Raw genomic sequence first — 27613 nt, forward strand, 5'->3', positions numbered from 1 at the left:
TTAGGTGTGAATATGTGTGAGTGGTTGTCTATGTGTGGCCCTGCGATAGACTGGCGACCTGTCCAGGGTGCACCCCCCCTTTCGCCAAATATCAGCTGGGATTGGCTCCAGCCCCCCGCGACCCTGTGCGCAGGACAAGCGGTTGACGACGGATGGATGGAAAACTTCCTGATACGCAGACTTTTCACAAGAACATTTCCACCATAACAGTAAATCTGGCAAATCAATTCGAAAACTGAAATAACTAAAGAACAACCATCTAATTCATTAAGGACCACTCAGCAGGGAAGCTCACACGTTCAACTGAAGAGATAAATAAAATCTTGCAGTTTGAAGTTTTCTATGCCAATCTACTGTATATTCATCAGAAAAGAACCCAAGTCAAGAAGACATCAACTCAGCGGTCTAAGATGGGTTTGAAACACAGAACGAATGCCACCGGAGCGGATCCCCAAAGTGGCTCTTAAGTTAACACCACGAGGAAAAAGCAAACCAGGCCGACTCACCTGGCGATGAACGGCAGAGGCTACGCTGCTTGAGATGAGTCCGTCATGGGGCGAGGCACAACTAGCCGCTAAAGACCGTGATAGTTGGAGGAACATTACAGATGCCTTATACCCCAAAGTAAAGTCAGTAAGGCTTAACAAAGACCCAACCCCGCCATCCAGACACGGCCCCATTTCTCTCATCAACATGGGATATAAAACTCATAAGGCACTACCCTTGATCACTGAACAAAAAACAGTAACTACATGATCTACCCAGATCAAACCGTTTTTATCAAAAGGTAGACATTCATGGAGTAACACACGCAGATTGTTTTACTTAATGCATTATTAAATTAGTGATTATATTGGGAATATTACATTTTTGTAGAGGTTATATTTTAAATATTATTATAATTGATAATTTAATCTGTAACACATACATCCACAGCTCAACAAACTTCACTTCCTATCCAGTCATCTTCCAATGTATTTATTTATTCTCCATTCTTCGACTTCTGCGTTTTATATTCTGTAGTTTTCTCCCCATACTTTCCCTCACCCTGCCACTCGCGTTTCTCTCTCTCCATTCCACCTTATAGGCTTCAGCTGGTCATTTGTCCGATGCGATATTTACGGATGACTGTCAAAATAAATAGGTTATGGGCCATCTCCTTCACACATTTCAGCAGCGCCTTGACACAAATCTATGGCTAACAATATATCTGTTGTATGGTATATCTCACAAAGCCCTGAGCTCTGTAAATGCCAACTAGCTGAGTGGACATGGGCTATGAGAGGTAAGCTGAGATATTACTGTCTCAGTGGCATATAGGCCCTGCTGCATCACAGCGTGGGAGATGCATTTGTGTGGTCGTGTGTATGGGGCGGGCGGAGGAGCATGTTGGTGCGTGTATTTGTTCATCTATGCATTTATAGTGGGGGAGGTTGAATGTGTGCATTTATGATTGCGTATGTCTTGTGTGTATGTGTTGTCTTGGGAAACAGGCTTGATTCTCTTCCTGCAGCAGTGCAAATCCAGCTTATTGATTAGCCTCCTTGTGGCTACGCTATCGATCCTTTGACTGCTAGACCTCTGAGAGCACCTCTTTCCGTGTGTGTGGTGTGTGTGTGTGTGTGTGTGTGTGTCTCACGGTATTAGTCACAGGACACTGCTCCTTTGGCTGCCCTTCACACCATCCGCTCAAACTAACTGCAATCGACCACAGATATGCTTTAGCTGCTGCTGCTACTACTGCTGAGTGTGTGTGTGTGTGTGTGTGTGTGTGTGTGTGTGTGTGTGTGTGCCACATCCAATCATAGGAACCTCTGAGGGCCCAACTCAGTCCAGATGTACAGAGCACCTAGCGATAACACACTCCCCCAAATCCCTGCACTGAATGAACAAAGATGCACACAAACACATCTAACACACACACACACACACACACACACACCCTCATTTCTGTCTCCAACAAAGGCAAGCGCCAGTGTTTTCCATGAAGGAAAGCAGCCCCTTGTTCTCTTTGATAATTTATTCATGGGCTGAAAGAAAAAGACAACATACGCCAGCAGTCTAACGGGACGTGATTTAGTGTTTGTAGAGAGAGCGATAGACACACTGAGAGCTAGAAATAGAGTGGGGAGACAGAGGGAGGGACAAATGAAGGAGAGATGGAGATGAATGGAGGCAAGGAGAGACTGAAAACAACTAGAGAGATAATGGAGTCACTTCTTGCCTAAAAAGCACTATGTGTTTTTGTAGCGTGAGGGTGGAGTATACTGTGCCCTTCCTTCACTTTCAGTTACACTCCCCGTGTCTTTCACACATGTCATACAAAAATCTTTGAATAATGTGAAGACCTGGCGTGCGGCAGGTGTTATCAGACACAAATTCTCCGCTGCCAACAATCTATTGAATACAGAGGGATTCATTCTAAAGAATGGGTAAAAGATCAGCCAACTGTACATATACACAGTCTCAGACCCAACTTACACTTGTCACTATATCAATCTTGGGCGGATCTGATAGCTATCTGATCTCAAAAAAGTGAAATGTATACAAATCCAAGAAGCATTCAAGACAGACTGAAATCCGAGCCAGATGTTGAAAAGGGTGTAAATGCATCCATAACTCCAAGACACATCTGTAATCTTTACTCCTCCCATAGTGTAACTATTTGAGTGAGCAGTCTTTGATAATATCCACTCACTGTCTTAATACATCCATGGTCTGTTCTGATAACGGCAGCTAAAGTTACACTAAAATGACAATGAAAGAAACTGTGTTTCTCCGTCTCACTAATACAAGAAGGAGAGCCTGTAAAGATGTAACACGCTGGTTGTGTGTACAGTAGTTCATACATATAAACTCATTCTTGTGTTTGAGTTAGCTCTTGGATAGTCTGTTTTTGTTACAACTAAACTGCTAAGGTGCAAAAGTTATTGTTCTTCTGGCATTTTTAGCAGTTACCAACAGCTTCATGTGCACTGCCAGCTCCTGGAGGAAGGCCGGCCCTGATCTACTTTGCTTAAGGTATTACAACAGGACTCGGGTTGGCATCCTGTTCATTCGGCTTGTCTTAGCTAACTATACAAAATCTCAAATGGTATAATCTTTCATTCATTCATTCATCATTCATGGACGTAAGCTAAGAAAATTGTTTAATATAATTAAATGCAATAACACTCAAACAAATTAGTAATTTATATTAGTAAAGTAAGGCAAGCTGGGTTAGAGGAAAAACTGTGCTTGTGATTAAAAGAAAACTGTCGGTAGGCAAAAGGTATGTAAGGTAACAGTCACATGCTTCGTTCACCCAACCATCCAGGCTGACCTCCTTTCTACCTTCGCCTTGAAGACACAAAAGTCATAAGCTATAGAGTCAGATTAGGAAGAGGTAAACATCATAAAATGTGTCTCAGAATACCAGTTAACTAATCACTAATCCTTATCTTAAAATTTAAACGTGCAGTCAAATGGCTTAGTTTTAGAAGATTTCCTCAGCTTTCTATCTGTGTGAGGACACAAGAACACACACACACATACACACACACACACCTTCTGATCTGTGCTGTAGTCTAATTAGTGCCTACAGGCACTGGATAGGAAGTGTGGAAAAAGAGACAAAGTTGAGCTTTGACAACCCCAATCAAGCTGAATAAAAATGGTTCATTTAAACACAGAAAAAAGAATGACAACTACTTGATATTCTAGTGTGTCTGTCAGGCCAAATGTCTGTGCACGACTGTCTACATACATAACTACACATGTATTCAGTTTTACCCATGCCTGAAGTATACTGATATGGAGATTCCTCTATGACCAGAGCTGGTGAATATGTTATTACCATTTATTTTAAGATGGCTAAGCAGAAATGTCAGTGATCCTAGTTAATTTTTCATTTAAATGCCCAACATATCCCAGAGTTCCACTGTCAATTAATAGATACATCTACCTGCCTGCCCTTCAGCTGAAAACACAAAAATAATTTATTTAGTCTGCGAGGAGATAATTTGAGTGCATTTTAAAGGTCAAAATACTGTTCAAGAGCCAAAAATCCTGAACATATTGCGGTAAACGTGCTTGACGCTGGGATGTTCAAACACGAGCATGGCATGAATTAAGAAAATGCTCTAAGATGTAAAATGTAAGGATAAGCACCTCTAGAGCTCAGCATTTGTATAAAACATGGATGAGCTACGAAGCAAAGCTCCACATTAACTCATCTTTATTCAAACCATGAGCCATAAGCTTTAGTTGGTGATCAACTACAGCAGCATGATTAACATTTCTTATTAGTTACGTTTAGAACGTTACGTTTCTGAAACTCGCCACACACAGGATGCAGAATGCTAACCCTGGTCTACAGTGTCAAAGTCTTGTACTTTGTACGCCTTTCATCGTGCACACAAGTTCAGTGCAGTACAAGGACGTAACTCTTCCTGGACTGAAGATAAACATTGTTGCCAGTGACCGCAATTGAGGCAGTGATTACAAAGGCTGATAAAGGGATTATATTTTCTATTTGTCCTAAAAATAGTCACAAGAAACCCCCACTAGCCACATTACATAGTGTTGAGTCAATTATGTGATGTCCAAAGAATACATAGAACAAGTTATTAGAAGCCGTATTGGGCACAGTAGCCGGGATGTGCAAATCCAGGGACTAAATGTGACAGCATCGCTGCTTTCTGGAGCACTGACTCACATTGACACTAGAAAATGGTAGATGTTGTATATGAGGTTGCCATTTTTCTGAAATATGTGCACATGGCAACTATGGTATGGTTATGATTGTGGGTAAGGCAATTAAACTATGGCTAAGGCAAAACGGCAAAATGTTAACTGCACACTTAACTGAACAGTTAGCATAGAGCCCTGAGAATCTGTTCAAAGTTAAAAATGTTCCAAAAAAGTACAAATACTTTGCAACGTATTCCCTTGTCTTCAAAGACAATAGCATACACCTAAATTATCAAAACAAAAGTTGCACCAAAACTCAAATTAAATTGTAATCAAAACAGAGATGGAATGAAGGGCAATCAAAACCTAAATAACCCCCTACCAACACTGCTGTAAAAACTGTAGGGAAATAATGAATGCTTCAATCATTTTCGGGATTAAAAGTCTTATGAGGCAGAGCCAAGTGTTTCCTACAGCAAATGCATTTCTTTATTAGAGCAAATGGTGTGCTATAAATAATATCTTTGCATTTCCACATGCTTCAAGAATTGCACCTTTTTATTATCCTTTATTATACTGTGTTCTACTGTTTTATTGGGCAGAATTTAAATAAAAGTGATTGGCCTTTCCATTCTCTACATTAAGTTTTTTTTTTTAATGAAATTAAGAAAATAGTGAAAATAGCCATTGTAATTTCCCAAAGTCCAAGGTGATGACCCAAGCAACAAACAAACGTTTGGAACTTACAATAATATATCTTTGTCCAAATCCAAATATATTAAATTAACTGTCTTATATGAAGAACATCAGCAAATCCTCACACTGGAGAATGTGGATTCAGTGGATTTTAAACAATTAAAGTAATTGGTGATTGATTGTTTTCTGTCTATTGAATTATCAATGAAGTGACTAATGGTTTCAGCTCTAAAAGTTACCTAATCTAATGAAATTTAATTTACAATGAGGACACAAAGAGGGAGAAAAGTGGGCTAGAAGAGTGGTGGAGGAACAAAGCCTTATACATTTCAGATTAAAGGCCCAATAATAGACAAAATGCACTTTCATGTCAACATTCTCTCTGTTTCTCCTGCTTAGTCTTTCAGTAAATTTGTGTGCAAGCATGCCGTTTGAATTTTGCTCCCTTCTCGACATCAGAGATTGAGCTGCGTAGCATAGGACTTCCTCCAGCCCTTCAGGGCAGTAGACTGCCCACTGAACATGTAGGCTACTGAACACACCGCTCTCTGCACAACACAACACCAAGCGGTCATTCCATCGAGCTAGAGTTTGAGGTTGTACAGTATTTTCTCACAGAAATTCAGTTCCGTTAGAAATAATGGTAAAATGAGGCTACTTCTCAGCTGATTCTTTACCTCAGTAAACACTTTTGTAATGAGTCTGTGGTCTTAATCATTAGTTTCTACAACATGATGTTCATTTAGTACACTATGGTCCAATTAAGAGGAAAATAGACAATAAAGCTGCGTATGCTTTAGGGCGGGCCTACCTTGTGATTGACAAGTCGTTACCATGGCCTCACCTGTCAATCAGGCTAGAGGCAACTCGTATCCACAGCTCTGTGTACATTTAACCAGTGCTGTTAAAAAAGCTTATTAGGAGCCAGCTGTTACTTTTTCCAGTAAGTACGTTTTGTTTTAAGCCTGTTTTTAGCTAGCCAAAATTAGCATTCCAATTAAAATCACTGTTAAAGTGAATTATGGATGCACCTAGCTAACCAAGCTAGCTAGCGCCACCGTTTCGTCTGAATATCGTCATGTCCAATTCCTGGTTGCAAAAAATCTACATGGCGACGACCTAATGGCCAAATTCAAGGCTTCAAAACTGCAGTCTAGAAACCAATGGGTGACGTCACGATGACTATGCCACTTCTTTTACACATGGCTCATACAGAGGGTGAAAAGAGGTGCTGAAGCAATGGACAGTATGAGAAAAATAATGTGTTTTTTGAGCATGTAAACAATTTCTAGTAGAAAGAAAATACACGTATGATCCTCAAAATGAGCATTATATGGGACCTTTCAGTTTAGACCACCCCTTGGGGTTTAGTTAACTTTTGCTAAATGTCCTCTTTGGCTCTGGAAGAGCTTTGTCAAGTTAGAGAATAAAAAACCTGATGATGAAGTCAGTTTTATCTCTTGAATCCAGACTTGAATCTGAACAAAACAGTGCAGAAAGCCTGTGTTACAGACTGGTGGCATGGTGCATGAAAGAAGTGGGCAACAACCAGGGGGAGAGGATCTAACAAAAGAACAAGACTCTTCTAGTTGCAATTATGTAAAACTAGGTTTCAGCTTGGCGCATGCTGTGGACTTAAAGTTAGCATAGCATGACCATTTATTTGACCACTGCTTTCTTTTGTGCGTTTCTCAACTAAATGGAAGTTCAATATGCAATTGCTGGAGTACCCCTTTAAAACACAACCAGTGTGATTTGATGACAATAAAACAATATTTATTATTATTTTATCAATAGATTAGATAGATAGTTATTGTAACTGGACTGATCAATACTGCGTGCTATGTCTGCCTGCAGGAATCTCTAACCTGAACTCATATTAATTTCATCAGATTGAGTACACATACACTATGCATTTATCATTATGTTTAATCATCCCAATCTGCGGGTTTCTATCCTATGAATAAAAACCTGAGAGATCTCTGATTTCCTGTAATTTTTTTCTATCACGAAAAACGTCTAATTTTAATTTCGAAGATCAGAACAAAAATATTGTCTCTCCACAGCTGCAATAAAACAATCAGCTTTGAAAAATCCATATTGATTGTAGCCTTCCTCAGACTTATATCTGTAACATTAGTTCAGAAGCTGGTGCATTCACAGTATTTTGCGCTTTGAATTTTAATAAACGCAAAGAAAAGCCAAATTGCTGCTTTTGTAAACTTCTCCGAAGAAGAAAGGAAATGAAGTCAAGTGAAAGGAGATCAAATATTGCTGCTGATTAAAGCTTGGACTGCTTCCTCCTGAAACCAATGTGTGTGTGTGTGACAGCTAAGTGCTGTTACATGGTATGTCATGATGATACTGTACATCTTTGTTCGAGGGAGATTGAAAAGGCACACAGCAGACTCAAGGGTAAGGAGAGAAAGTGAGACAAGGAGAAAGTGAGTGAGTGTCAAGGGAAAATGGTGAGAAGAGAGAGAGAGAGAGACAGAGAAACATGGCTGTCAGCATGTTTCCTGCTATACTGGAGATTAAACAGCTTTTAGCACGTCAGCATACACTTAGACTAACAAGTCTCTCTCTCTCTCTCTCTCATACATACACACACACACACACACACACACACACTTTCTCTCGCAAACACACACCATAAAGGTCCTCAAATATCTCCTTGACACTGGGCCTCATCAACAGCAGGAGCTCAGCTGATAAGGAGAAAGGAAGGGAGATAAACAACACCACATATCTCTACCAGCATACACACATGCAAAGACATTCATTCTTGAAAGACATGTATCACAAACGCAAAGACTCACATATATCAATGTGTAACATATCTACAGGTCAACAGAGAGGCTGCAACCTCCTGATTTCTGATTCAAGGCAGGTCATTTGAAGGTTTGGGAGAAAAAATAAATTCTTAGATGCATTTCTAAGTGGATCTGAATTGATTAACAAATGTAAAAAATGGATTATCTAAATGTTAATTAACAACTTAATGTTCACGGACTGCGATGGACTGGCGACCTCTCCAGGGTGTACCCCGCCTTTCCTCAATGTCAGCTGGGATTGGCTCCAGCCCCCTGCGATCCTGTACGCGGTTGACAATGGATGGATGGAAAAAGCGGAACTCTCAGAAGTGCATAAGTGCAGTGCCGGGACAGTCTGTGGTGTGCACATAACAGAGCCCAGTGTTCCCCCTGTATTCAACACATTGCACAGCTGCTGAATTAAAGGTTCAGTGTGTAATATTTCTGAGGATCTATCGACAGAAATACAATATAAGATACATAACTATGTTTTCAGTGGTGTGTAAAGACCTTACATAATAAACCATTATGTCATTATTACCTTAGAATGATCCATTTATATTTCCATAACCGTGGTGTACTGGATCAACCTAGTGGCAAAAGTTGAATTGAGAATAACAGACTCTTGTGATTTACATTTCCTCATTTAGCTGACGCTTTTATCCAAAGCGACTTACAATTACTGTACATGTCAGAGGTGCCAGTGCGTTGACTCTCAGGTTGGAATAATCAGGTGTGTTTGCTCCTTAAACTGTAGGATAGAGTCAGAAACCTCCTTTTTGTATACCTTTGAAGATGTATTGGGTGTTGCTATTAATAATCATTTCATTTGATTTAAAGATTTTCTTGCTAAATTTTGATACCAGCTGTTAGAATAAAAGCTTTATTCTCAGTGCTACTGCAGTGTTATTGAATTTTCTATTTGAACCTTGTCTGCAGTGCTATTGTGATCCTTGCAGGTATAAGATAAATAAATACCCAAAGAGAATAATAACCTCTTACACTGAGTTTTATGCAAAACTTTTGTAATTTGGACTATGATTGGAATTCTGACACCCACACTGTGCTTGATAACTTGAATATTGATTACTTTCCACTCTGACTTTCTTTAATTTCTGTTCATGTTAAATTTAATTTGGACTTTGACTTTATAGCAATTGGATTCTCATAACTTTGATAATTACCAAAGGGTAATTGATATTTTCAGTTTAGTCATCTTTGATTTCGATCTTATATTTAATTAATTTAATCAATTTGGGATGTTTAATTCTGCTTTATTTTGAGTTTATTCTTATTTGACTTGAACTTTGATTTTAGAAATTTAATCGTTTTAATCTCAAATTTTAATTTTAATTTCTAATCTTGATTTTGATTGAAAACTTAATTAGATAATCTCAAAATTTCCTTTTTGTTATAAATTTTTTGTTTAGTATTTTGACTTTGAAAATGTATTAATCTGATCTCAAATTTAATTTTTATTTTCGTTTTTTTTATTATTATTTTAAAAATGTTATTAAATCTTTAATTTTTCAAACTTTGATTTTGTTTTCAACTATGACTTTGATTCTCATTGACTTAGAGATTTGATTTTCAGGCTAGTTGTAACCTTAATTTTGATTTGATCTAGAGTATTTGACTTTCGTGATTTGAAAATTCCATTTTCTCTGTTTTTGATTGTCATCCAAAGTTGAGTTGGTTGCGTCATCTAAGTCTGATTTGAAAGTCAGCTTTCCCCAACCTGACACTCCTCTCTTTTTCCAACTAGTAAACATACTAGCTGAAACCTGCTAAATTGACTGACTCAGGTCTGCTGTACAAGCAAACCCCTGTCATCCACCTCTGATTTACTTAAGTAAAATTGTCATAGCTGAAAGCCCATAGATTCGGTTCTGAAGAATGCATCACTGAGCTGCAAGCTCCTCGTACCTCCCAAGGCAACGGCGAGGATGAAGAGTCCGAGGAGGAGGAATCTGAACTGAAGGGAAAGAATATTCAGGTTGAACAGTCAATCCTTCAAAAAGAACAGGAGTTAGAGCTAACTAAATCTAACCTTGTAGACACGACTAGGACCCTTGACTAATCGGAAACCCTCCTTAAACAAGCAGTGGGGGAAATAAAAGAGCTAAAATGCCTGGTCAAAGTCCACAGTAAACATAGAGAAGCTGAACAAAAACGCATACACGATATGCGGAAACAACTAGAGGAGGCTAGAGACAGAGTAGCCCAATCCCTGCTACAGCAGGAAATCATGGAGGAGGAGTTGGCTGATGCCAGAAGAGAGTTCCAACTCCCACTTGAGATAGGCCAACATACCCACTCCTATGAACAACTCCCTCACCAGAGAGGGACAAGGCTCGCTCCCCTTTGCCAGCCTCAGGAGGACGGTCCTCACGAACACTCCCACTAATCCCACAGGCAACCCTGGTGGAAGAATACTCTGACCTGGGCTCACAAGCGGGCTTAGCAGCGGCAATGGTTGTTAAGCAAGGGTGGTCAGAACCTCCTCAGCAGTATTATCACCGCCTGCGACAAGCGTACTTTGTTACCAAAAACGAGCCTGAGTTGGAGGAAGAGGTAAAATTCAAATGCCTTTTCATTAACAACGTCCATCCCACAACTAGGCACCATCTGAGCGTTGTGGCACGCACCCGCACCCAAACTTGTCGACAGCTACGAGGGTTAGCCACAAAAGGGTTCGAAAAGCAGAGACATACTATGACTCGGCATTCTGAGCCTCAGGACGTCCTAAACGTCAAGTCATGCTCCCCCATATAAAGCTGGACGGAGCTCCTGGTGGCAAACCACCCACAGCTCGAGCCACTATTTTATATTCCCCAGTTGAAATTTCACCTACCACTAAGTTACGAGTGGGGGTCTCTAACTAATTGAATTGAAAACCAATTTTCTGACAAAATCTTCACCCACCAGGTGATCTGCTGCCAACTTAGTCACGAGTGGGGGGGTTGACATATCCAAATTTGGTGCTCCCTTGATCCATTAAGAATATCTGCGCCATAGCAGACATCTGGTTACAGCAACTGCACAAATAAACTGTTACCAAGCTAACCAGCCCTCAAGCTCACTACAGTCCATGGTTCTGAACGTCAAAGAATTTTTGTTAGCAATGTTGGTCATGCTCATACACAACTTGCCAGTCTGTGTAAAGTTATATATTCTGTTTTCCCAAAATTTAATTTCCTACTTTATTGTTGGGTTATCAGGTGACTAAGTAAGTCCATCATGGCCCTGCTATTCTAGAACTAATATACTAATAGAGCCGCATAAAACTTAGCAGACCTAGAAGGCCACCAAGCTGATCCCAGATGTTGTTGTGTTTTTGCCACCTGCTCTCCTCTGCTTGATTCCTTCCACCTCACCAGCACCTGACAAGCACCTCACCAGCATCTAACCAACACCTGAGCAACACATGCACTGGTTGCTCCTCATCTTCGACCAGATGTTCCCTATCAGAGCGAATATTTGTTCGAAAAGGGGGACTGGGGGGGGTTTCCTCCCCTGGAGTTGGCCTTTGAAAAACAAACTTGAGACAACCCTTGGTACTTTGGTAAGGACCTGCATAGACTAAATCAGACATACATCGCTTAAGGATTGTGTATTCAAGAACTATCCAAACCACGCCATTAAGGTGTCACTGAAGACATTCTGCAGGACAGCAAAAGGGAAGTTGCAACCCTTTCCAACCACAGATTACCATCATCATCAAAAGTGCAGCCCTGTCTCACCCTGATTCTTTTCCCACAGAATGGCTGAAGCCAATTCATGCTTTTGTGAGCTGAAAATAATGTTTCATTATAAACTGTGTTTTGTTCTGTTTAAATAATAGTCCTTGTTAAGTTCGTAGTGGAGTTTGCCTCTTAGGTTTTAGTAGTAATTATCATGTTGTTATTCTTTAGTGATGTTTGAAAACCTCAGCCTCAGATTTGAGACTGACTGATTGATTAACTTAACGATTTTGAATATTTGAATCATTAATTACTAACGAATTACCAGAAATTTATGCAATTATTAAGCTATAGTCAAGGATTCCAAAAGCCTTGGGCGAACAGCAAATCTTTAGGTGGTGGAAAACTAGAGTTAATGAATTAATATTTCCGACTATTAATATTCGTAATTTCATTAATCATACGTAGGTACACTACGCGTTTCATCACTACATTCTTCTTGTTATACTTCTGGTAGAATTGAGGCAGTGCAGACACTTATCACTATTTTGAATTCGTACGTAAGAAGAAGAAGAAGTAGTAGTAGTAATAATATACAGCAGGGGTCCGCAAATAAGTTTTGCATCGGAGCAATATTTTCAACCATTAGATGGTGGATGAGAATATAAGCCATTCTATTGACATGCATCAACATGCTGTTTGGTTAGCTCAGTCGGTAAGGTGCAGGACTCACAACCCAAGGATTGAGGGTTTCATCCCACCTCAAGGCAACTTTCCCCCCCCTCTCTTCAACAAATGGATTCTGCAGCAAATGTTTCTCAGATCATGGCATGTACTGCACTGTTTTTGTTTCAGTGTTTGATCCTCATCCATCAACCTATGGAAAAATGATGGACATAATCGGTGTGAATTTTCCCAGATGGAAGGCTTTGATGTGGGACAGATGTTTTCAAAGCGAAGCTGAAGTTGTCTGTTTTCTGCGATGCAAATTAAAGCTGTTGTTGATAGCTTTAACTAGAAGCTGGTTATAATCACCAACAAACGGGGCGTGTAAAATATGCGGTGGAATTAATTTCATGTAGCCTTGTTATTCTCCAGCGCTGTGGTTTGGCTTTTCTGTTTACTTCAGCAAGACAATCAGCTGATCAGTAATTGGCAATAAAACGGTAACGTTAGCTTACAGCATGAAAGCTCTGATCAGCCAGCAAAACTTTTACTGCCCTGGTAGAAAAAAATATGTTGTCAGATTGTAATTTAATGTAGTTATTCTACAGTGCTCTGTTATGCTTTGCAATGTGGACAGAAATGTGTCCTTACCTTACTGAGACAAACAGATGATGAATATTATTGGCAATAAAACGGTAACAGCATGGAAGTTCATGTCAGCAGCTAAACTTCTGTTGAATATTGCCCTGGTGGAAAACATGTATTTATTTTACTAGTAAAAGTGACACATAACATGACCGCGTGCCTGTCAAGTGACCAATGATGAATACTTTCCGAATTGGCATAAAAAAAAAAAAACGTGTTTTTTTGGATATTGGTTCCCCACTGTGCACACAAATGTGTAATTTGTACTTTCACATGCTAAATTCCCCATCAAAAACATTGCACCATTTTACCACAAGCTGAAATTATGGCTGTCAGTACTACTCTGTGTTTCTGTTGTATTTTAAAAACTTTTAAAAGACAGTTTGGTAAGATTTGCATGCTTATCTAATTAAGCAAAATGAGAGGAGCCTTGATCCTCACCAGCCAATGCCTTTGTAAACCCACATGTATTATGTGGTTTATAATGGACTGTGGTGCAGAAACAGTGAGGCTTACATTTTCCTGGTATCTGTCAGTGGTCATACTTAATGCACTAGATGTGATCTTCATTTATTTTGGTATGTTAGTACAGATGATCCAACCCTCCCAAGATGTAAAATACTGTACAACTCAGGAGTATGAGACATCATGTTACACTTCATATCTTGATGTGGCTGTTGGTTAATGAACAAGTAACAATAATATTTACAATAAAGTGTGGTTTTACTGAATAATCAAGTAAATATAATTTCCTAATATCTCAATGGTAGGAAACCTGATTTCTTGACTGGCAACTCTCTGCTATCTCAGAGGACATCTTTTGTCCTGTCTCAGGCACTGTAGCTATACAACTCGCTTGGATAGGTGAGGGGGGGTGCAATTCGCAACTCTCACAACTAGATGCCACTAAAACTTACACACTGAATGTTTAATGTGTTTCCCTTCTCAATGTTTATATAAACTTTATCTATGTGTGGTTTATAGTGGACTGTGATACAGAAAAAGTGACTGTGTTTCACACTCTTGGCTTACATTTTCCATGTTGTCTGTCAGTGGCCAAGTCACAATAACATGTGGTTTTACTGAATAATTAAATAAATATCATTTCTTAATAAATGTACGTAAAGGAACGTCATTTCTTGACTGACCACTCTCTGCTGTCTCAGAAGAGACCTTTTGTGCTGTGTCAGCCACCATTCCTGTCCTACGCTCTTTGAAAAGTTAGAGGGCAGCAGAAGACTGGACAGATGGTTGCAATTCACAACCCTCACCACTAGATGCCACTAAATTTTACACACTGAACCTTTAATAAAGTCTGTCTGCTGGAAAAGTGAAGGCGTTTAGCACTAGCTAACATCTCCCCTGTACAGCACATTTTTTGACTGCTATCAAAGTTAATATTAGCTAAATTAGTAATTAAGTAGTGTTAATTAGTTGCTTGTCATTACTACCTACCTACCTACCAGGGTACTCTCCTTCTTCCTACTTTTAAACATTTACTGGAGATAAGAGTCAATTTATATTAATTAGTAACTGAATTGAGCACTTCAAATCATTTATGTTAATTTTTTTATTTTATTCACATCCTTTGTAATAACATTCCAATCCAACTACATCCCATGTTGAGTGATTAATTTTCCGCAGTGCAGGAACACACAAGACATCGCAGCTAGTAACAGCAGGTTTGTGGATTCTTACGGTAAGACGGTGTAACAATACACAAAGACTCTCGAGTTAACTGCCTGGTTTATCGATTGGGAATAATCACACACTGATTGCTTTTGATGCCATTTAAACAAAATGCAATATCTCACATTGATTTTCTTCTGACACTGGAGCAAATTAATTACAGCACAACAGTGTTCTTCAGCTGTTGAAATCAACAGCGGTGCACACTTGTTGGCCGACAACATTATGATTTTTTTTATGATTTATGATTTTGACAATGATACCATAGACGTGACAAAAAACAACAACATGCTGTAATGTCTAACGCAGACATGAGACTTGACAGTCTGATGCTTTACTGTGTATGTTGTGACTGCAGGGGAGTTTATAGGGGACAATATACACAAGATGAAGTCATGCTTATGAGAGTTATTTGGTTCCACAAAAAGAGTACAACATCCACTCTGTAACACCGCGGAACAACTGCAGGTGTACAGAGGGTTTGTGGAGTTCCAACTCCAACAGAATAGTTCATCTTCTCTATCGCATCATGTCAGTTTCTTAAAATTGCATTCTTCCAGTTTACCTTTCACTCGTATCATATCAATCACTTAAGATGATCAAATGAATAGTTTTTAACCAGGAATTCCAGTATTTCAATTAGGTTGCTTGTTAAAAACAACAAAAAACAACAACAAAAGGAGTAGGGTACAGCTGTTATGTGTCCTCTGCAACCCTAACACATTACCAACCACAATAATCATATCCTTGTTAGCCTATATGTCCAAACCTCTCTTAAATGTATGTACAGTACGTAAAATAGAGAGGTCCAGCTGTTGCTAAATACATGAATATGACTACAAACAGTAAATGTGTGTAGAAAATAGGTGAAAGGCAAAATTTATAAAAAAATACGTCAGGAAATATTGCAAAAAAAGAAAAGAAAATGTGACAATATATTTTAATGGATAAATAAAAGGCTACCCTGTACGCAGGATAAGTGGTTGGTGATGGATGGATGGATGGATAAAAGGTTAGAGTGCTGTTATGAGCAGATGGAGGTAGAGTAAGAAATGTTAATGCTACAGAGTACAGACCCCATTCCATTTCATTCTCAGTGGGTACAGTTGCCCATAGCCTTCATTCCATTTCCCTGTAGAGCATCTGAACTATACACACACACACACACACACACACACACACACACACACCGCAATACCCACAGCGCTGAGAGCTACATTATTCCCTCACTACTTTGTAGGCCATGGAAATACTGAATTTACTAACCATGACCCAAAAACACACACATGCACTCCTTCAGCGCTGCGCCACCCTCTCACTTTCACAAATACAAGCACACACAGTATAGATATGCACATACCACAGCCCTGGAAATATATATGCATACACTCAGTCAAATGCAAAGACCAGTGCACACATTCAGTCTTCCATAGAAAATGCATTCACATCACTCACACACACACACACACACAAAAAACACACACATCCATTGACCTCTGTTCCAGACGTCAGTAATTGCAGCTCATTCTGACGTCGGACTGAGCTGGAATTACAGCCTAGTCAAAACTCATTAGTCATTTACTTCAAAACGCTTATCCTGGCTAATGGCAGTAATTTTGTATTTCATTTATCTTTCCATCAATTTCCAGGTTTTACTTTGAATCACAACGTCATGCAAGTTGTTTTTGATGATGTTAGGGCATCTCTCTCTGGTGCAGCGGGTGTTCAGCTCTATCTACTATTTCCAAAAAGCTATATTTAGCTAAATCTGCCAGCAGCAAGGGCTTCACTTATTACACTCAGTGATATAAGACATTTTCTGAAAGACAAGAGTAACAATTATTAATTGTTTGATGCAGCTGAGGTTCAAGTTACAGTATCCAAAACACACACTTTCACATATGGCTCACTTGTTTACGACACTGTGCATGGATGAGAAGTGATCCATACTGATACATGGAGCAAAACTAAGGCATCTGTGAACAACATGAATGTTTATGAGGAGTTTCCCTTGAGGATTCAGTTCCCGCACCACAGAGGTGGAGCGATTACACAGGCCCTCTCTGTTGTCACACATCATGCATTCAAATCACCACACTGACACACACAAAGCAGCACTTCTTGCGTGTTCACAATCCTTAAACACCAATGTACACAAAGCGTGATCGATGTCAGTGAACTGCATTCTCATCCCTGTTCTCCTTTCCTTCTGCTCTTGAAGCAAAAACCTCAACCACTACTGAATGCCAAGAACCTCCATACATTTGACTTAGAAGTGCATATTGGTTTGTGATCAATAGGTGAAGATGGATAAAAGCATCTGCCAACTGAGTAAATGTAAAAATGTAACAAACTACCTTTGTGAAATCATTACAAAGATATACCTTCATTCTAGATTCTAGACTACTAGACCTAGACTACAGTATGTCACTACTGGCGCTGTGGCTCAGGAGGTCTAGAGCGGGTCGTGTAATCACAGGGTTGGGGGTTTGAGCCGTGCTTCTCCTGTCCAGATGTCAAACCCAAGCTCCTCCTGATTGGCAGGCCAGCGACTTGCATGGCAGTTCTGTTGCCATTAGTGTACATATGTGTGAATAGGTGAATGAGAGGCCACTTGACCCTTCTCTAAGCCACGCCCCAATACGCAGCTGGCCAATCACAGCGCAGTATAGGCTGCTCTAACTGAGGTCTGACACTTTTATGGCTGCACTCCACTGACTCGTACGCAAAAGGTGTTGTTTTCTTGCTGTGGCATTTCATTACAATGGCTACCCAGAGAGGTTGAAAGAAGTAAGATTTATTCCCTTTCCAAAACCTAAAACAAATCCAGAAAAATGTAAGCTGTCTATTGTTTCTAATGTAATGTTAGTTAGCTAACACTAGCTAACTCATCAGTAGATGTGGTGGTTCCCTTTTGCTCTGTGATCGGTAGGCTTTAGCTTCGTTCTTTATTTGTTTCACTTCAGTTTGACAGCCTGAATACAACATTCAAATGTATAATGCAAACCTTTCTGTCTCCTTTCTGAGATTGCTTTTTTCATTTATCCAAAAAATAGACAATATTTCTCCAGGGAGTGCAGTTATAGACAGTAGCAGTGCCTTGATAAATCCGACAGGTCCGACCTAGCAACAGTAACTAAGGGGGATATGGCTTAGTGACGATATGGCTTGTAAGTTGTATAGCGCAGTCCATTTTAGGTCTGAAACGATTCATCGATTAAATCAATAAAATCGATTCATAAAATGCTACGACACAAATTCTTTGCATCAATGCTTCGTTTAATCCATGTAACTATACAGCACAGCGTTTCGCAGGGACATTTATTACTGTCGCACATCCTGTTTACGCTGTGAACACGACGCGATTATGATGGAGCTGTTTGCAAAGTGGGGGAAGAGAGAGAAACAGCAAGGGACAAAAAAGAAAGTGTCCAAAGTATGGGATTATTTCATGCTAAAGAAAACAACAACTCTGTAATGTTACCGTCTGTCCACCGTAAAACCAAACTTACGTCGCCTCGGCAACAGCACAACGGCACCTTATCAGAAAGTACCCGGTGTTCTGCCAGCGGACCACAGACAAGGTAACAGTAACAGCAACTTTAGCATTTAACTGAAATCATGACTGATTGTTGAGTTGAAGCCAAAGTAAGCTGCAGTCCTCAGCTGAAAATGTGCACACGTGCGTTTGTTGTTCTCCTTTTTGGGCCGTGAGTTGTAACCTCACAGTCAGGAGTTAACTGGGTGTCGGGGAGCTGCACCTTTTAACTCCCCTGCAGCTCTCTGTAGCTCAGACAGTCCCTGCTGCCTGCAAGTGCTAATCCATCCTTTCACCCATATTCTTTGTCTTTATTATCGCCATCTTTATAATAACAAACCAATCAAAGGTACTTCTTAAACGACGCATCGATGAATCGTTGAAATAATCTATAGAAGCTTCAAATCCTAAATTCATCATTAGCTGCAGCCATAGTCCATTTACCATAATCCATTTTGTGAGTATTGGTACTAGTGCATTGGGTACTTACTACCCATAGTTCAAAAGGACTGTTCCAAATTAAATGACGGTAAATGACATGATATCACGTCAACTGACACACATCATTTGATGCCTGTGGCACACATCAGACTTACCATAGGATTCCGGCACAGTGCTGAAGCCTCTATTAACTGAATATTGGTTGTTTTGATGTGTCCAGCAGATCAAAACACAAAATATGATGTAACTGTTGTAAGGCAGCATGCTGTGGAACTGTGTAGCAAAATATGTAGCTAGAGTTAAAGCTGCAGATGACAGGCTGTATACAGGCAGCTCCTCAGCAAGGTAAGAAGTTTTACGCTCAACTGCTGTTGTGTGGAAAACTACTCGCGCCAATGGCAGCACGAAATCACATCTTCAATCAAATCCACTTCTTCTCTAATTTAACAAAAGGAGTGTGTTTGGCTGCAAGCAAACAGATCCACCAAGTGCTCTTCTATTGCATTTCTGTCAAAGTAGCAGCTCAAGTGTCAGCAGCCTTTTGGGACCTGTAGATACCACAGTAACAACAGGTGACAGGTGAATCATCTTTAACCTATGCCAGGTTAATATAAACAAATCACTGATTTCCAGGTTACTTGCGAAAGTACCTTTGTGTTATTGTGTCTCTCCACTCTATCAATATCCTTCTCTTTCTTCTTCTCCTCTTTTTTCTTTTCTCGCTCCTTCTGTGAAGAAAAGAGGAAAGATGGTGTAAGACAGTGGCATATTTGCATCAGCATATACAGCCTATACTTTTTAGTTTATGTTCATATTACTAAATAATGTATTTATGTATCTACACTCAACAGTAAACTGCGTGAAATAAATTCTACAATATTCAACAGTGAAAACTGACATTTTCCTGTCCTGCAATACAATAATTAGCATATCGTACTGCTTAAGCATGCAGAAAGAAGGCACTTTTCTTCATTAATTCACCATTCGACAACCATTATAATATTCTGTAGGAGGAAACATGAGGCCTAATGGTAAAGATTTTCTGCACCTCATAGCAGGTTGGAAACAATCAGATCTCATTCCTTAATGTGATTTTAATGCACTCACAATGCAGTTTTAATGCGCAGACATTATTAGCGCACGGAGAGCTGATGTAGTGTTTTCAGGTTAATGGTTCTCTCTTGCTTTGTTATATGTAAATGAGCCGGAGCGGATGCCAGCCACCAACAGGCTTTAGCTAATGGCTGTCAGGATGCCAAAGAGTGAAGCTTTAGCTTAGCGGGTGAAGCCTACAATCTAGCTATCCTGGTAACAATAACAGTCCGTTTCTCTCAGTATCTCCCTATGTCTCCATTCTCAATGCAATTACTTGCAATTACTGGCTATGTGTTTATAGTTATTTATGCTCAGACGGTTATTTGTCTTGAGAACATACTAAACAATACAAGATAACCATCAATATTACGACAAATATAATGACAAATCCGGCAAATCAGGATGAACAGAGAGAGCATTTACCATTACTTTAGTCACTATCGTTTGTGAGCATACATTAGGTCAGTTTTTTTTGCTTACTTTTACTAACACATTTAAAAAATATCAGAGAAAACCTGGGTATGTCAAGGCTTGCATATATATATACTGTATATATATATACACATACATACTGTGTGTATATATATATATATATATATATATGAGTGTTGTTGTATATGAACAGATGAACAGTATTACAGATCCTGGCCTCAATCTGTTTAAACCAGATTGATTTTCTCGGTTGTTCATCTTCAGCGCACAGGCTACATTTTGGCTGCATTTTTGTTGACATATCCATCAGCAAGTTTATTATCTTTGAGGCTCTAACAGACACCAGGTCTCTGACTCTATTAACTATGAGCTAATGAGGCTAGCATTGGCCAATTTGCTCCAGCAGCATTAGCAGGCTATTATACTCCCAACTGATCATCTCTCATGAAACACAGCAAATTACAGCTGGGATCCTCCTCCACATATCATTAGCTGTGTTTCTAAATTTGGTTATTTAATCAGTTCATGTCTGTATGGCCAGCGTGACTCAAAGGAGCACTGACCCCCTGCGCAGGATTATGGTTGGTAGAGACTGGCAATGCACTTCTAAACAACAGCGCTAAATAGTATGATTAAATTAGCTGTTTTTCCTTCAGTGAATCAGTCAGCATCTATCAGCAATTTTTGTGCTGTCTGGTAGCTTTAAAATCACAATTTTACGATGGTAGAGGGCTCAATGGACCAACCCTAACTCATAAGCGTCCAAAATCTCAATTTACTGCTCACTACGGAGTAAACTGTTGAGTGTCTACTATATAGGCAATATTAAATGTGTTAACAAGGGAGTCGTCAGACACAGCTCCAGTCTGAACACGCTTAATAAATACCTACTCTTGCTGCTGTTAGTTCATCTATGTGCAGGGAATGTAGCCAAGGGCAGAGTCAACCATGGCAGATTAATAATTTGACCGTGACTGATCCAGGTAACAACAAGAGAAGCAAAAGAGAATAATCCAAAAACACAAAAACAACTCAAAATCATTCCAGGATTAAAGTGCAGCAAGATTTAAAAGAAATTAATTTTTAAAAAATCAGTTGACTGCCAATTTACTTTTAGGTTGTATTGTGAATAGTGTTATGTTCTGATATAATATATATATTATTATATTATCACAGTTGGCAAAATACTGGGATTTGTTAAGCTCCAATGCTAATTTATCTTAAACCTTTCATCTGTCTTCAGTCTTTTTTTTTTTAAGCAAGAAGTAATGTTGAAAACATTTAGGTGGCAGGCTTCTCATTGTCAGCAGTCACTAAGCATCACTTTTGACATAAAGAAATAGTCGTCCCATTTTGGTGCGGAAGAACTTGACTAGCCCGCTCAGAGCTCTGACCTCAACCATATCTAACACCTTAGGGATGAACTAGAACGGAGATTGCAAGCCAGGCCCTCGTGTCCCACATCAGTTTCTGACCTCACAAATGCTCTTCTGGATGAATGGGCAAAATTCCCACAGACAAACTCTAGAATCTTGTAGAAAGAAGGGTTGGGCCGACAGACGATGACAGCAAAAAAATCTAAAATTTTCAAATTATACCACCCTGTAAAACCAGGTTTTAATGACCACAAACATTGTTATTATGCTTTTAAGTATGCTTTGCACCTGCCTTGAAATACTCTTCTCACCACACTCACCTACACCTCAGGTAAACACCCCGGCTTACTCTCCCCACCTCTGCTCCATTTTCTCCATCAGCTGTATGTTTTATAAAGTCGCCTAAAAGACTGAGAACTCGTCTTTTTCCGTATATTTCCACCCGCATGCGATCCGTTATCACGGCAGCAGGTGAGCCGCATGTCGGCTTATTAATGACGTAGCCTATCAAACAACTGAAACCCTGTGTGTTCACTGCTGCCACTACCAATTTTTTTTACCGAGTGAAGTCTATGCGAGAACACATGCACATAAAATGACTGCTTCAACCCCGCACGCATCCGATTACATCGTCCATCCCGATGTGTCATTGTAGACATCATCCGATGGAAATTTTGTGGACATCGCCCAACCCTAGTAGAAAGCCTTCCTAGAAGAGCCTTCCTGTTATAGCTGCAAAGGGGTACCAACTCCATATTAATGCCTATGAATTTAGAATGGGATGTTTAAAAGTAGTCCCACTACTTTTGCCCTAACTGTACCTAACCAAAGACTGTCTGTGAGGGCAAAGAAACAAGTTTTCGTAGTTCAGCACAACCAACAGAGAAATTATAGTTGATTATTTCGTGTATCAATATTTTAGGCTTATCATCTAAATAGCTCTGCTTCAGGGCCTCCAGTATTAAAAGTCAGTAAGCTACATCTGTTATTTCAATTTGTGACAATACATTTAAACAGCATTTCATCCACATCTCATTTTCAGGGTGTAGCGTTTGTGAACATTAATCAGGCTGCCACTTAGAAGTGCAGTGTTTCTGCCTTCTCATCCATAGAAAGCTGATTACAGATCTTTGAGTTTTAGTCATTTACAACTTTATTAGCGTGCATATGTAAAAAGCTAAAGCTAATTAGATTCAATAAGGGATTTGAAAGGCTTTGCATTTAATAAGATGATTTGATGCTGGATTTGATAAAGTGTTGTCAGACCAGCAACATAATGAACAAAGCATTAATTTTGCAATGTTTGCGACAAAATATTTAGTGTTTCATTTGAGTTTAGCAAATGTAACTATGACCCTTTTTACGTGGCTGCCTGAAGCTTTCATACAAGGACTCTAACTCCAGCCCAGTGACAGCAAGTGTTTTATACGGTTAAATAATCTATGAGACTAAAATTAAAGACAGGCATCATCCCATTTAGTGTTTCCAATAGGACTTTGAGGGGAGAAAATCTATAAGGCTAACAATCTGCAATTTCACTGACTAATGGACTGTTCCGATCTTTCACTCTACCCAACAAAACTGTGACAACACCACAACATATCTAGAAGAACATGGCAACAGAACACGGCCACGGCAAAACAACCCAACACCATAGAGTATAGACAAGATCTTTACCTCCTGTCTGCTCTTGTCAGCCAGTGAGGACGGCGAGGTGGAGGGGGGAACGGCTTCAGAGGACTTCTGCTGGAAGACAGAGAATTTCAGAGGGTTAGACGGAGAGACAGAGACAAGGGAGGAAGAAAAATGAAGATAGACAGAAACAACAAGGAAAACAGGAAAACAGAGTGAGAAGAAAGAACATCGCGGGGGGAGTAAAGAGAAGCAGAGAGAGAGCAGAGTTAATTAGAGGAATGAAGGAGGATTTTCTCAGCTACAGCAGAGTACACAGCTTCAGTAGATGCTGCAAGCTAAGGTTATATTCAGCCTCCAAGCTGCACAAGAAAAAATAAGGGCTCACATACCCAAACACACATACACACACACAGTTATGGAGCGTAGGAATAACCTCTATTAACCTGTCGTTGACCTGTTAGACGGACTGAGAGCAGGCTTGAATTGAACTCTATCAGTCTATCAGCAGAGGTAGATGGTTGCTTTCACAAGCCTTTTTTGTTTTTTTATTTCTCTGCTCGTCAAAAAGTGTTTTGTAGAGTAGGAAACTGTGACCAAACAGGGTGAGGGTGTTCCTGACCCTACAGTCATTTAAGAAGAAGAAGAAGTTAGACAAATGTGAAAAGCTTTGAAGTCAGAAAGGTAAAAAACAAAAAAAAACAAAAGCACTGTCAGCAGGCCACTGTCAAATGTGATCAAACCACTTCCTCGCAGTCAGAAGCAGATCAATTTTTGAGTGTTAAACTCTTAAATAATACCTAATATCTGCTTTTTTCCAACATTTGTTTGTTGCTTATTTACTTATGTTTAATGTTACGGAGCAGTCTTTCCAGAATTTAGGGTCGTGACTCAAAATGACTAAAATGGGTAACAATGTTTCGCACAGAGAGGCTACTGTTCCGTCGGTCAGGGGGAGAGAAAACGTCACACAACGCACACAGTGCCTGAAGTAGGGCTGAACGAATTCACTTACAATCAAAATCACAATTAATTGAACATTTTACCTCGATTACGATTATTGAACGATTATTTTGTTTTTGGATGTTTTTTGTTGTTGTTGTTGTTTCTTGCCCTCATAGTTCACTAACAAGGTTTATACTGTAAATATGCTCTACTATTAAAGCTGGATTTATTCATTTTTTTGATTCTCAGATTTTAAAAATCAATTATATGAATGTTAGTTGATAAGGTAATGTTGATATCCACATTACAGAGACATGGTTCCCCTATATTTATCACTGCTGCTGAATTATGAGAGCTGCTACTAAAATTTCATTCAATTATAAATGTCAATGTGGAACTACTGATTTTTAACACACGCTTTGCTAGCTTCCTCTCCTCATTCATCAAAGGACATCTAAGTTTAGTGACAGCTGCTGTTATAAGAGAGATTTAATGTCAGGTCTTTTAAGGAGTGCAGTGTGTGTTCGTAGCGAATGAATGGGTAAGCAAATGAGAGAGCGCGAGTGGCAGAAAGTGACGGTTAAAGCGAGCGAATTTGTTGTCAGTCTGGCAGTAGCCTAAATATACAGTGTAGGTCACAGTGTGTCCGTTAATAAAATGGATGTCTGTTGTTTCCCCAACTTCTGGAAAGTCACCAGAAACAAAACATTATTTATTACATGAATTAATCAGAGCATAAGCTGAACAATAATCACATAAAATCAGCATGGTTTGCAGCGCTGTCAGTCTCTCATTGACTGTCCCTTCAGTTTTCCTGTCTTTGCTTCTCTCTGTGGTTTGCTGAAAAAATAATTAGGGCCGAAAGTTCTATTTATAACCATGAAAAGCAAGCAGGCTGATAAACCATGAGTCTGACACTTCTGTCTGTCTTGCTACCTATCAATCTCCTCCACTCCGTTTCAATACTGTGGACAGCGCCACACCTACACGCACACCCCCTAACTCAGCAAGACTCATTTGACCATTTCACAGCACAAACTCCCACTTGCTTTAGCTGTGGGGCTTACAGTAATCACATGCCAAAATATTGAGACATCAAAAAGCATTAAAACACTTGCCCGTCCCAATCTGGGAGGTCCCAGATGCTGTTCAGGCAGGATCACATTACACTCAGCAAATTTGATTATGCTGTGATGTACATGCAGACATAGTGAGTGTACTGCCTTGCTGCTTCTTTGTCCTCATTTTTCAATATCATTATGAGGTGGTGAGAAACTTTATATTCAGTAAATTAGATTATTGCTGTGATGTAGGTACCTTTATAATGAAATAAATACATTTCATATACATTTTAAATTCATGGTTTGTTGTGTTTGTCATCAGTAGCTTATGCCAAGTTTGCAACTTAGGGCAGCAAAAACATGTTTTGAACAACAGGGTGGGAAAATAGCGTCCCTCGTAAAATATGAAAGTGGACTGCAGCCCCACATTTCTTTCTTTATTAGTGCTTTAGAAAGTAACGGCCGTGAAACAATCAGAAAATAAGTACTAAACAAAAAAGACTAACTAATTTAATATGATGAATTATTTTATCCAAATTGAGGATTTTGGTGACCTCAATAGAAGCATCAAATGTAAAAAAAAAAAACATAAAAATAAAAAGACATTTGGTACAGCTCTGTACATTTCCCACAAAAGCACTTTTTAATTTGATATGGTGAACTTGTTAGTTAACAGTTACTACACACCCAGCAGTTATGGATCAATATTATCATTTAAAGTCATGTTTCTGTGATGAATGTAAGTCTAATATTCACTTTCTTTTTGGTCTCCACCAACCCCTCTTAAGCTGCGATGTGTCTGTATATTGCCTATGAGGTAGCACACAATTGGTTTTTTAAAGGTTCAGTGTTTACGTTTTAGTGACATCTAGTGGTGAGGTTTGTGAATTGCACCCACCCCCCTTCCCTATCCAAGTGAGCAGTATGGCTACGGTGCCTGACACAGGACAAAAGATGTCCTCTAAGAGATAGCAGAGAGTTGCCAGTCAAGAAATCAGGTTTCTTTAGATAGATATATTAAGAAATTATATTTACTTAATTATTCAGTAAAACCTGTTGTTTTTTTTAAAACAAAAGCCTTAACAGAACGCTGGAGAAGAACTACATGAAATTACAATCCAACTACATATTTTTTCTACCAGCGCAGTAAAAGTTTAGCTGGCTGATCTGAGCTTTGTTGTTTTATTGCCGGTTAGTGTTCAGCTGATTGTCCCATAAAGGTAACAAAACCAAAACAGAGCTCTGGAGAGAGAGATTAACTACATGAACTTAATCCAAGTAGCCTACATATTTTACACCACAAGCCAAAACCAGCGCTGGAGAATAAACCAATGCTTTTTTCTACCAGGGCAGTAAAAGTTTAGCTAGCTGATGCTTCCATGCTCTAAGCTAACGTTCCAGTTTTATTGCCAATTAACGTTACTGATCAGCTGATTGTCTCGCTAACATAACCGCAAAGCCAACCCACAGGCTGGAGAATAAGTAGGCAACATGAAATTAATGCAACTACATATTTTACACCATGTTTTTTCACACCACTGACAGGGGAAACACCTCACGGCTCTCTGTGATTATAGCCAGCTTCAAGCCAAAGCTGTCAAACAACAGCTTTCATTTGCATCACTAAAGTCTGACAAACTTAAGTTAATTACCTGTCCAGCAGAAAACAGACAACTTCAGCACCGCTTTAAAAACATCTGTCCCACATTAATGTAGTGAGGGGCATCTACACTGCCGGAATTATACAAGCAGAAGAAGAACGCTGTGATGACGAAACACCCTCTGTAGCGCTGTTTGTTCCCTGTGGGCTATGGTAGAAACATGACGACAAAATACCGCGACCCCCATAGAAGGGGGTGCCCGCGGTTCTGTAGATAAAAATGGCTCATTCTAAGGTAATACAAATGTAACGGTTCATTATGTAAGGTCTTTATACACCACTGAAAACATAGTTATGGATATTAGATTGCATTTCTGTCAATAGATCCTCAGAAATATTACACACTGAACCTTTAAAGCTTTTTTGCTGAAAAAAACAATGCTATGAGAGCCTTGAGTGAACCAAAACATTGAAATTATCCGTAACTTCATCACTACGAGCAACCTCCTTTGTTATTATAAAAATATAAATTATAGCCACTTTAAGATTTAAAACCAAGTTTTCAGGCACTTCAAAGGTGCATTCATTTTTTTATTTTTTTTTTGTTATCTTGGAAGCAACGCAGAAATC

The 27613-nt window shown here is 39.4% G+C and overlaps 1 protein-coding gene across 1 annotated transcript in view; it reads right to left on the reverse strand.

Moving 5' to 3' along the window:
- LOC119917674 (stromal membrane-associated protein 1-like) overlaps positions 1-27613 on the reverse strand; it is a 78806-nt gene that overhangs the window by 9868 nt on the left and 41325 nt on the right. The window contains exons 5-6 of the mRNA XM_038738095.1: positions 23423-23491; positions 19493-19570 (exon numbers count right to left, since the gene is read on the reverse strand). Coding sequence (XP_038594023.1) covers positions 19493-19570; positions 23423-23491 — 147 coding nt within the window. The remainder of the gene's footprint in view (positions 1-19492; positions 19571-23422; positions 23492-27613) is intronic.

The sequence above is a fragment of the Micropterus salmoides genome, unplaced genomic scaffold (genome assembly GCF_014851395.1).
Source record: "Micropterus salmoides isolate LMB-PRFRI ecotype aquatic unplaced genomic scaffold, ASM1485139v1 Ms_hic_scaffold_22, whole genome shotgun sequence".
NCBI lineage: Eukaryota > Metazoa > Chordata > Actinopteri > Centrarchiformes > Centrarchidae > Micropterus > Micropterus salmoides.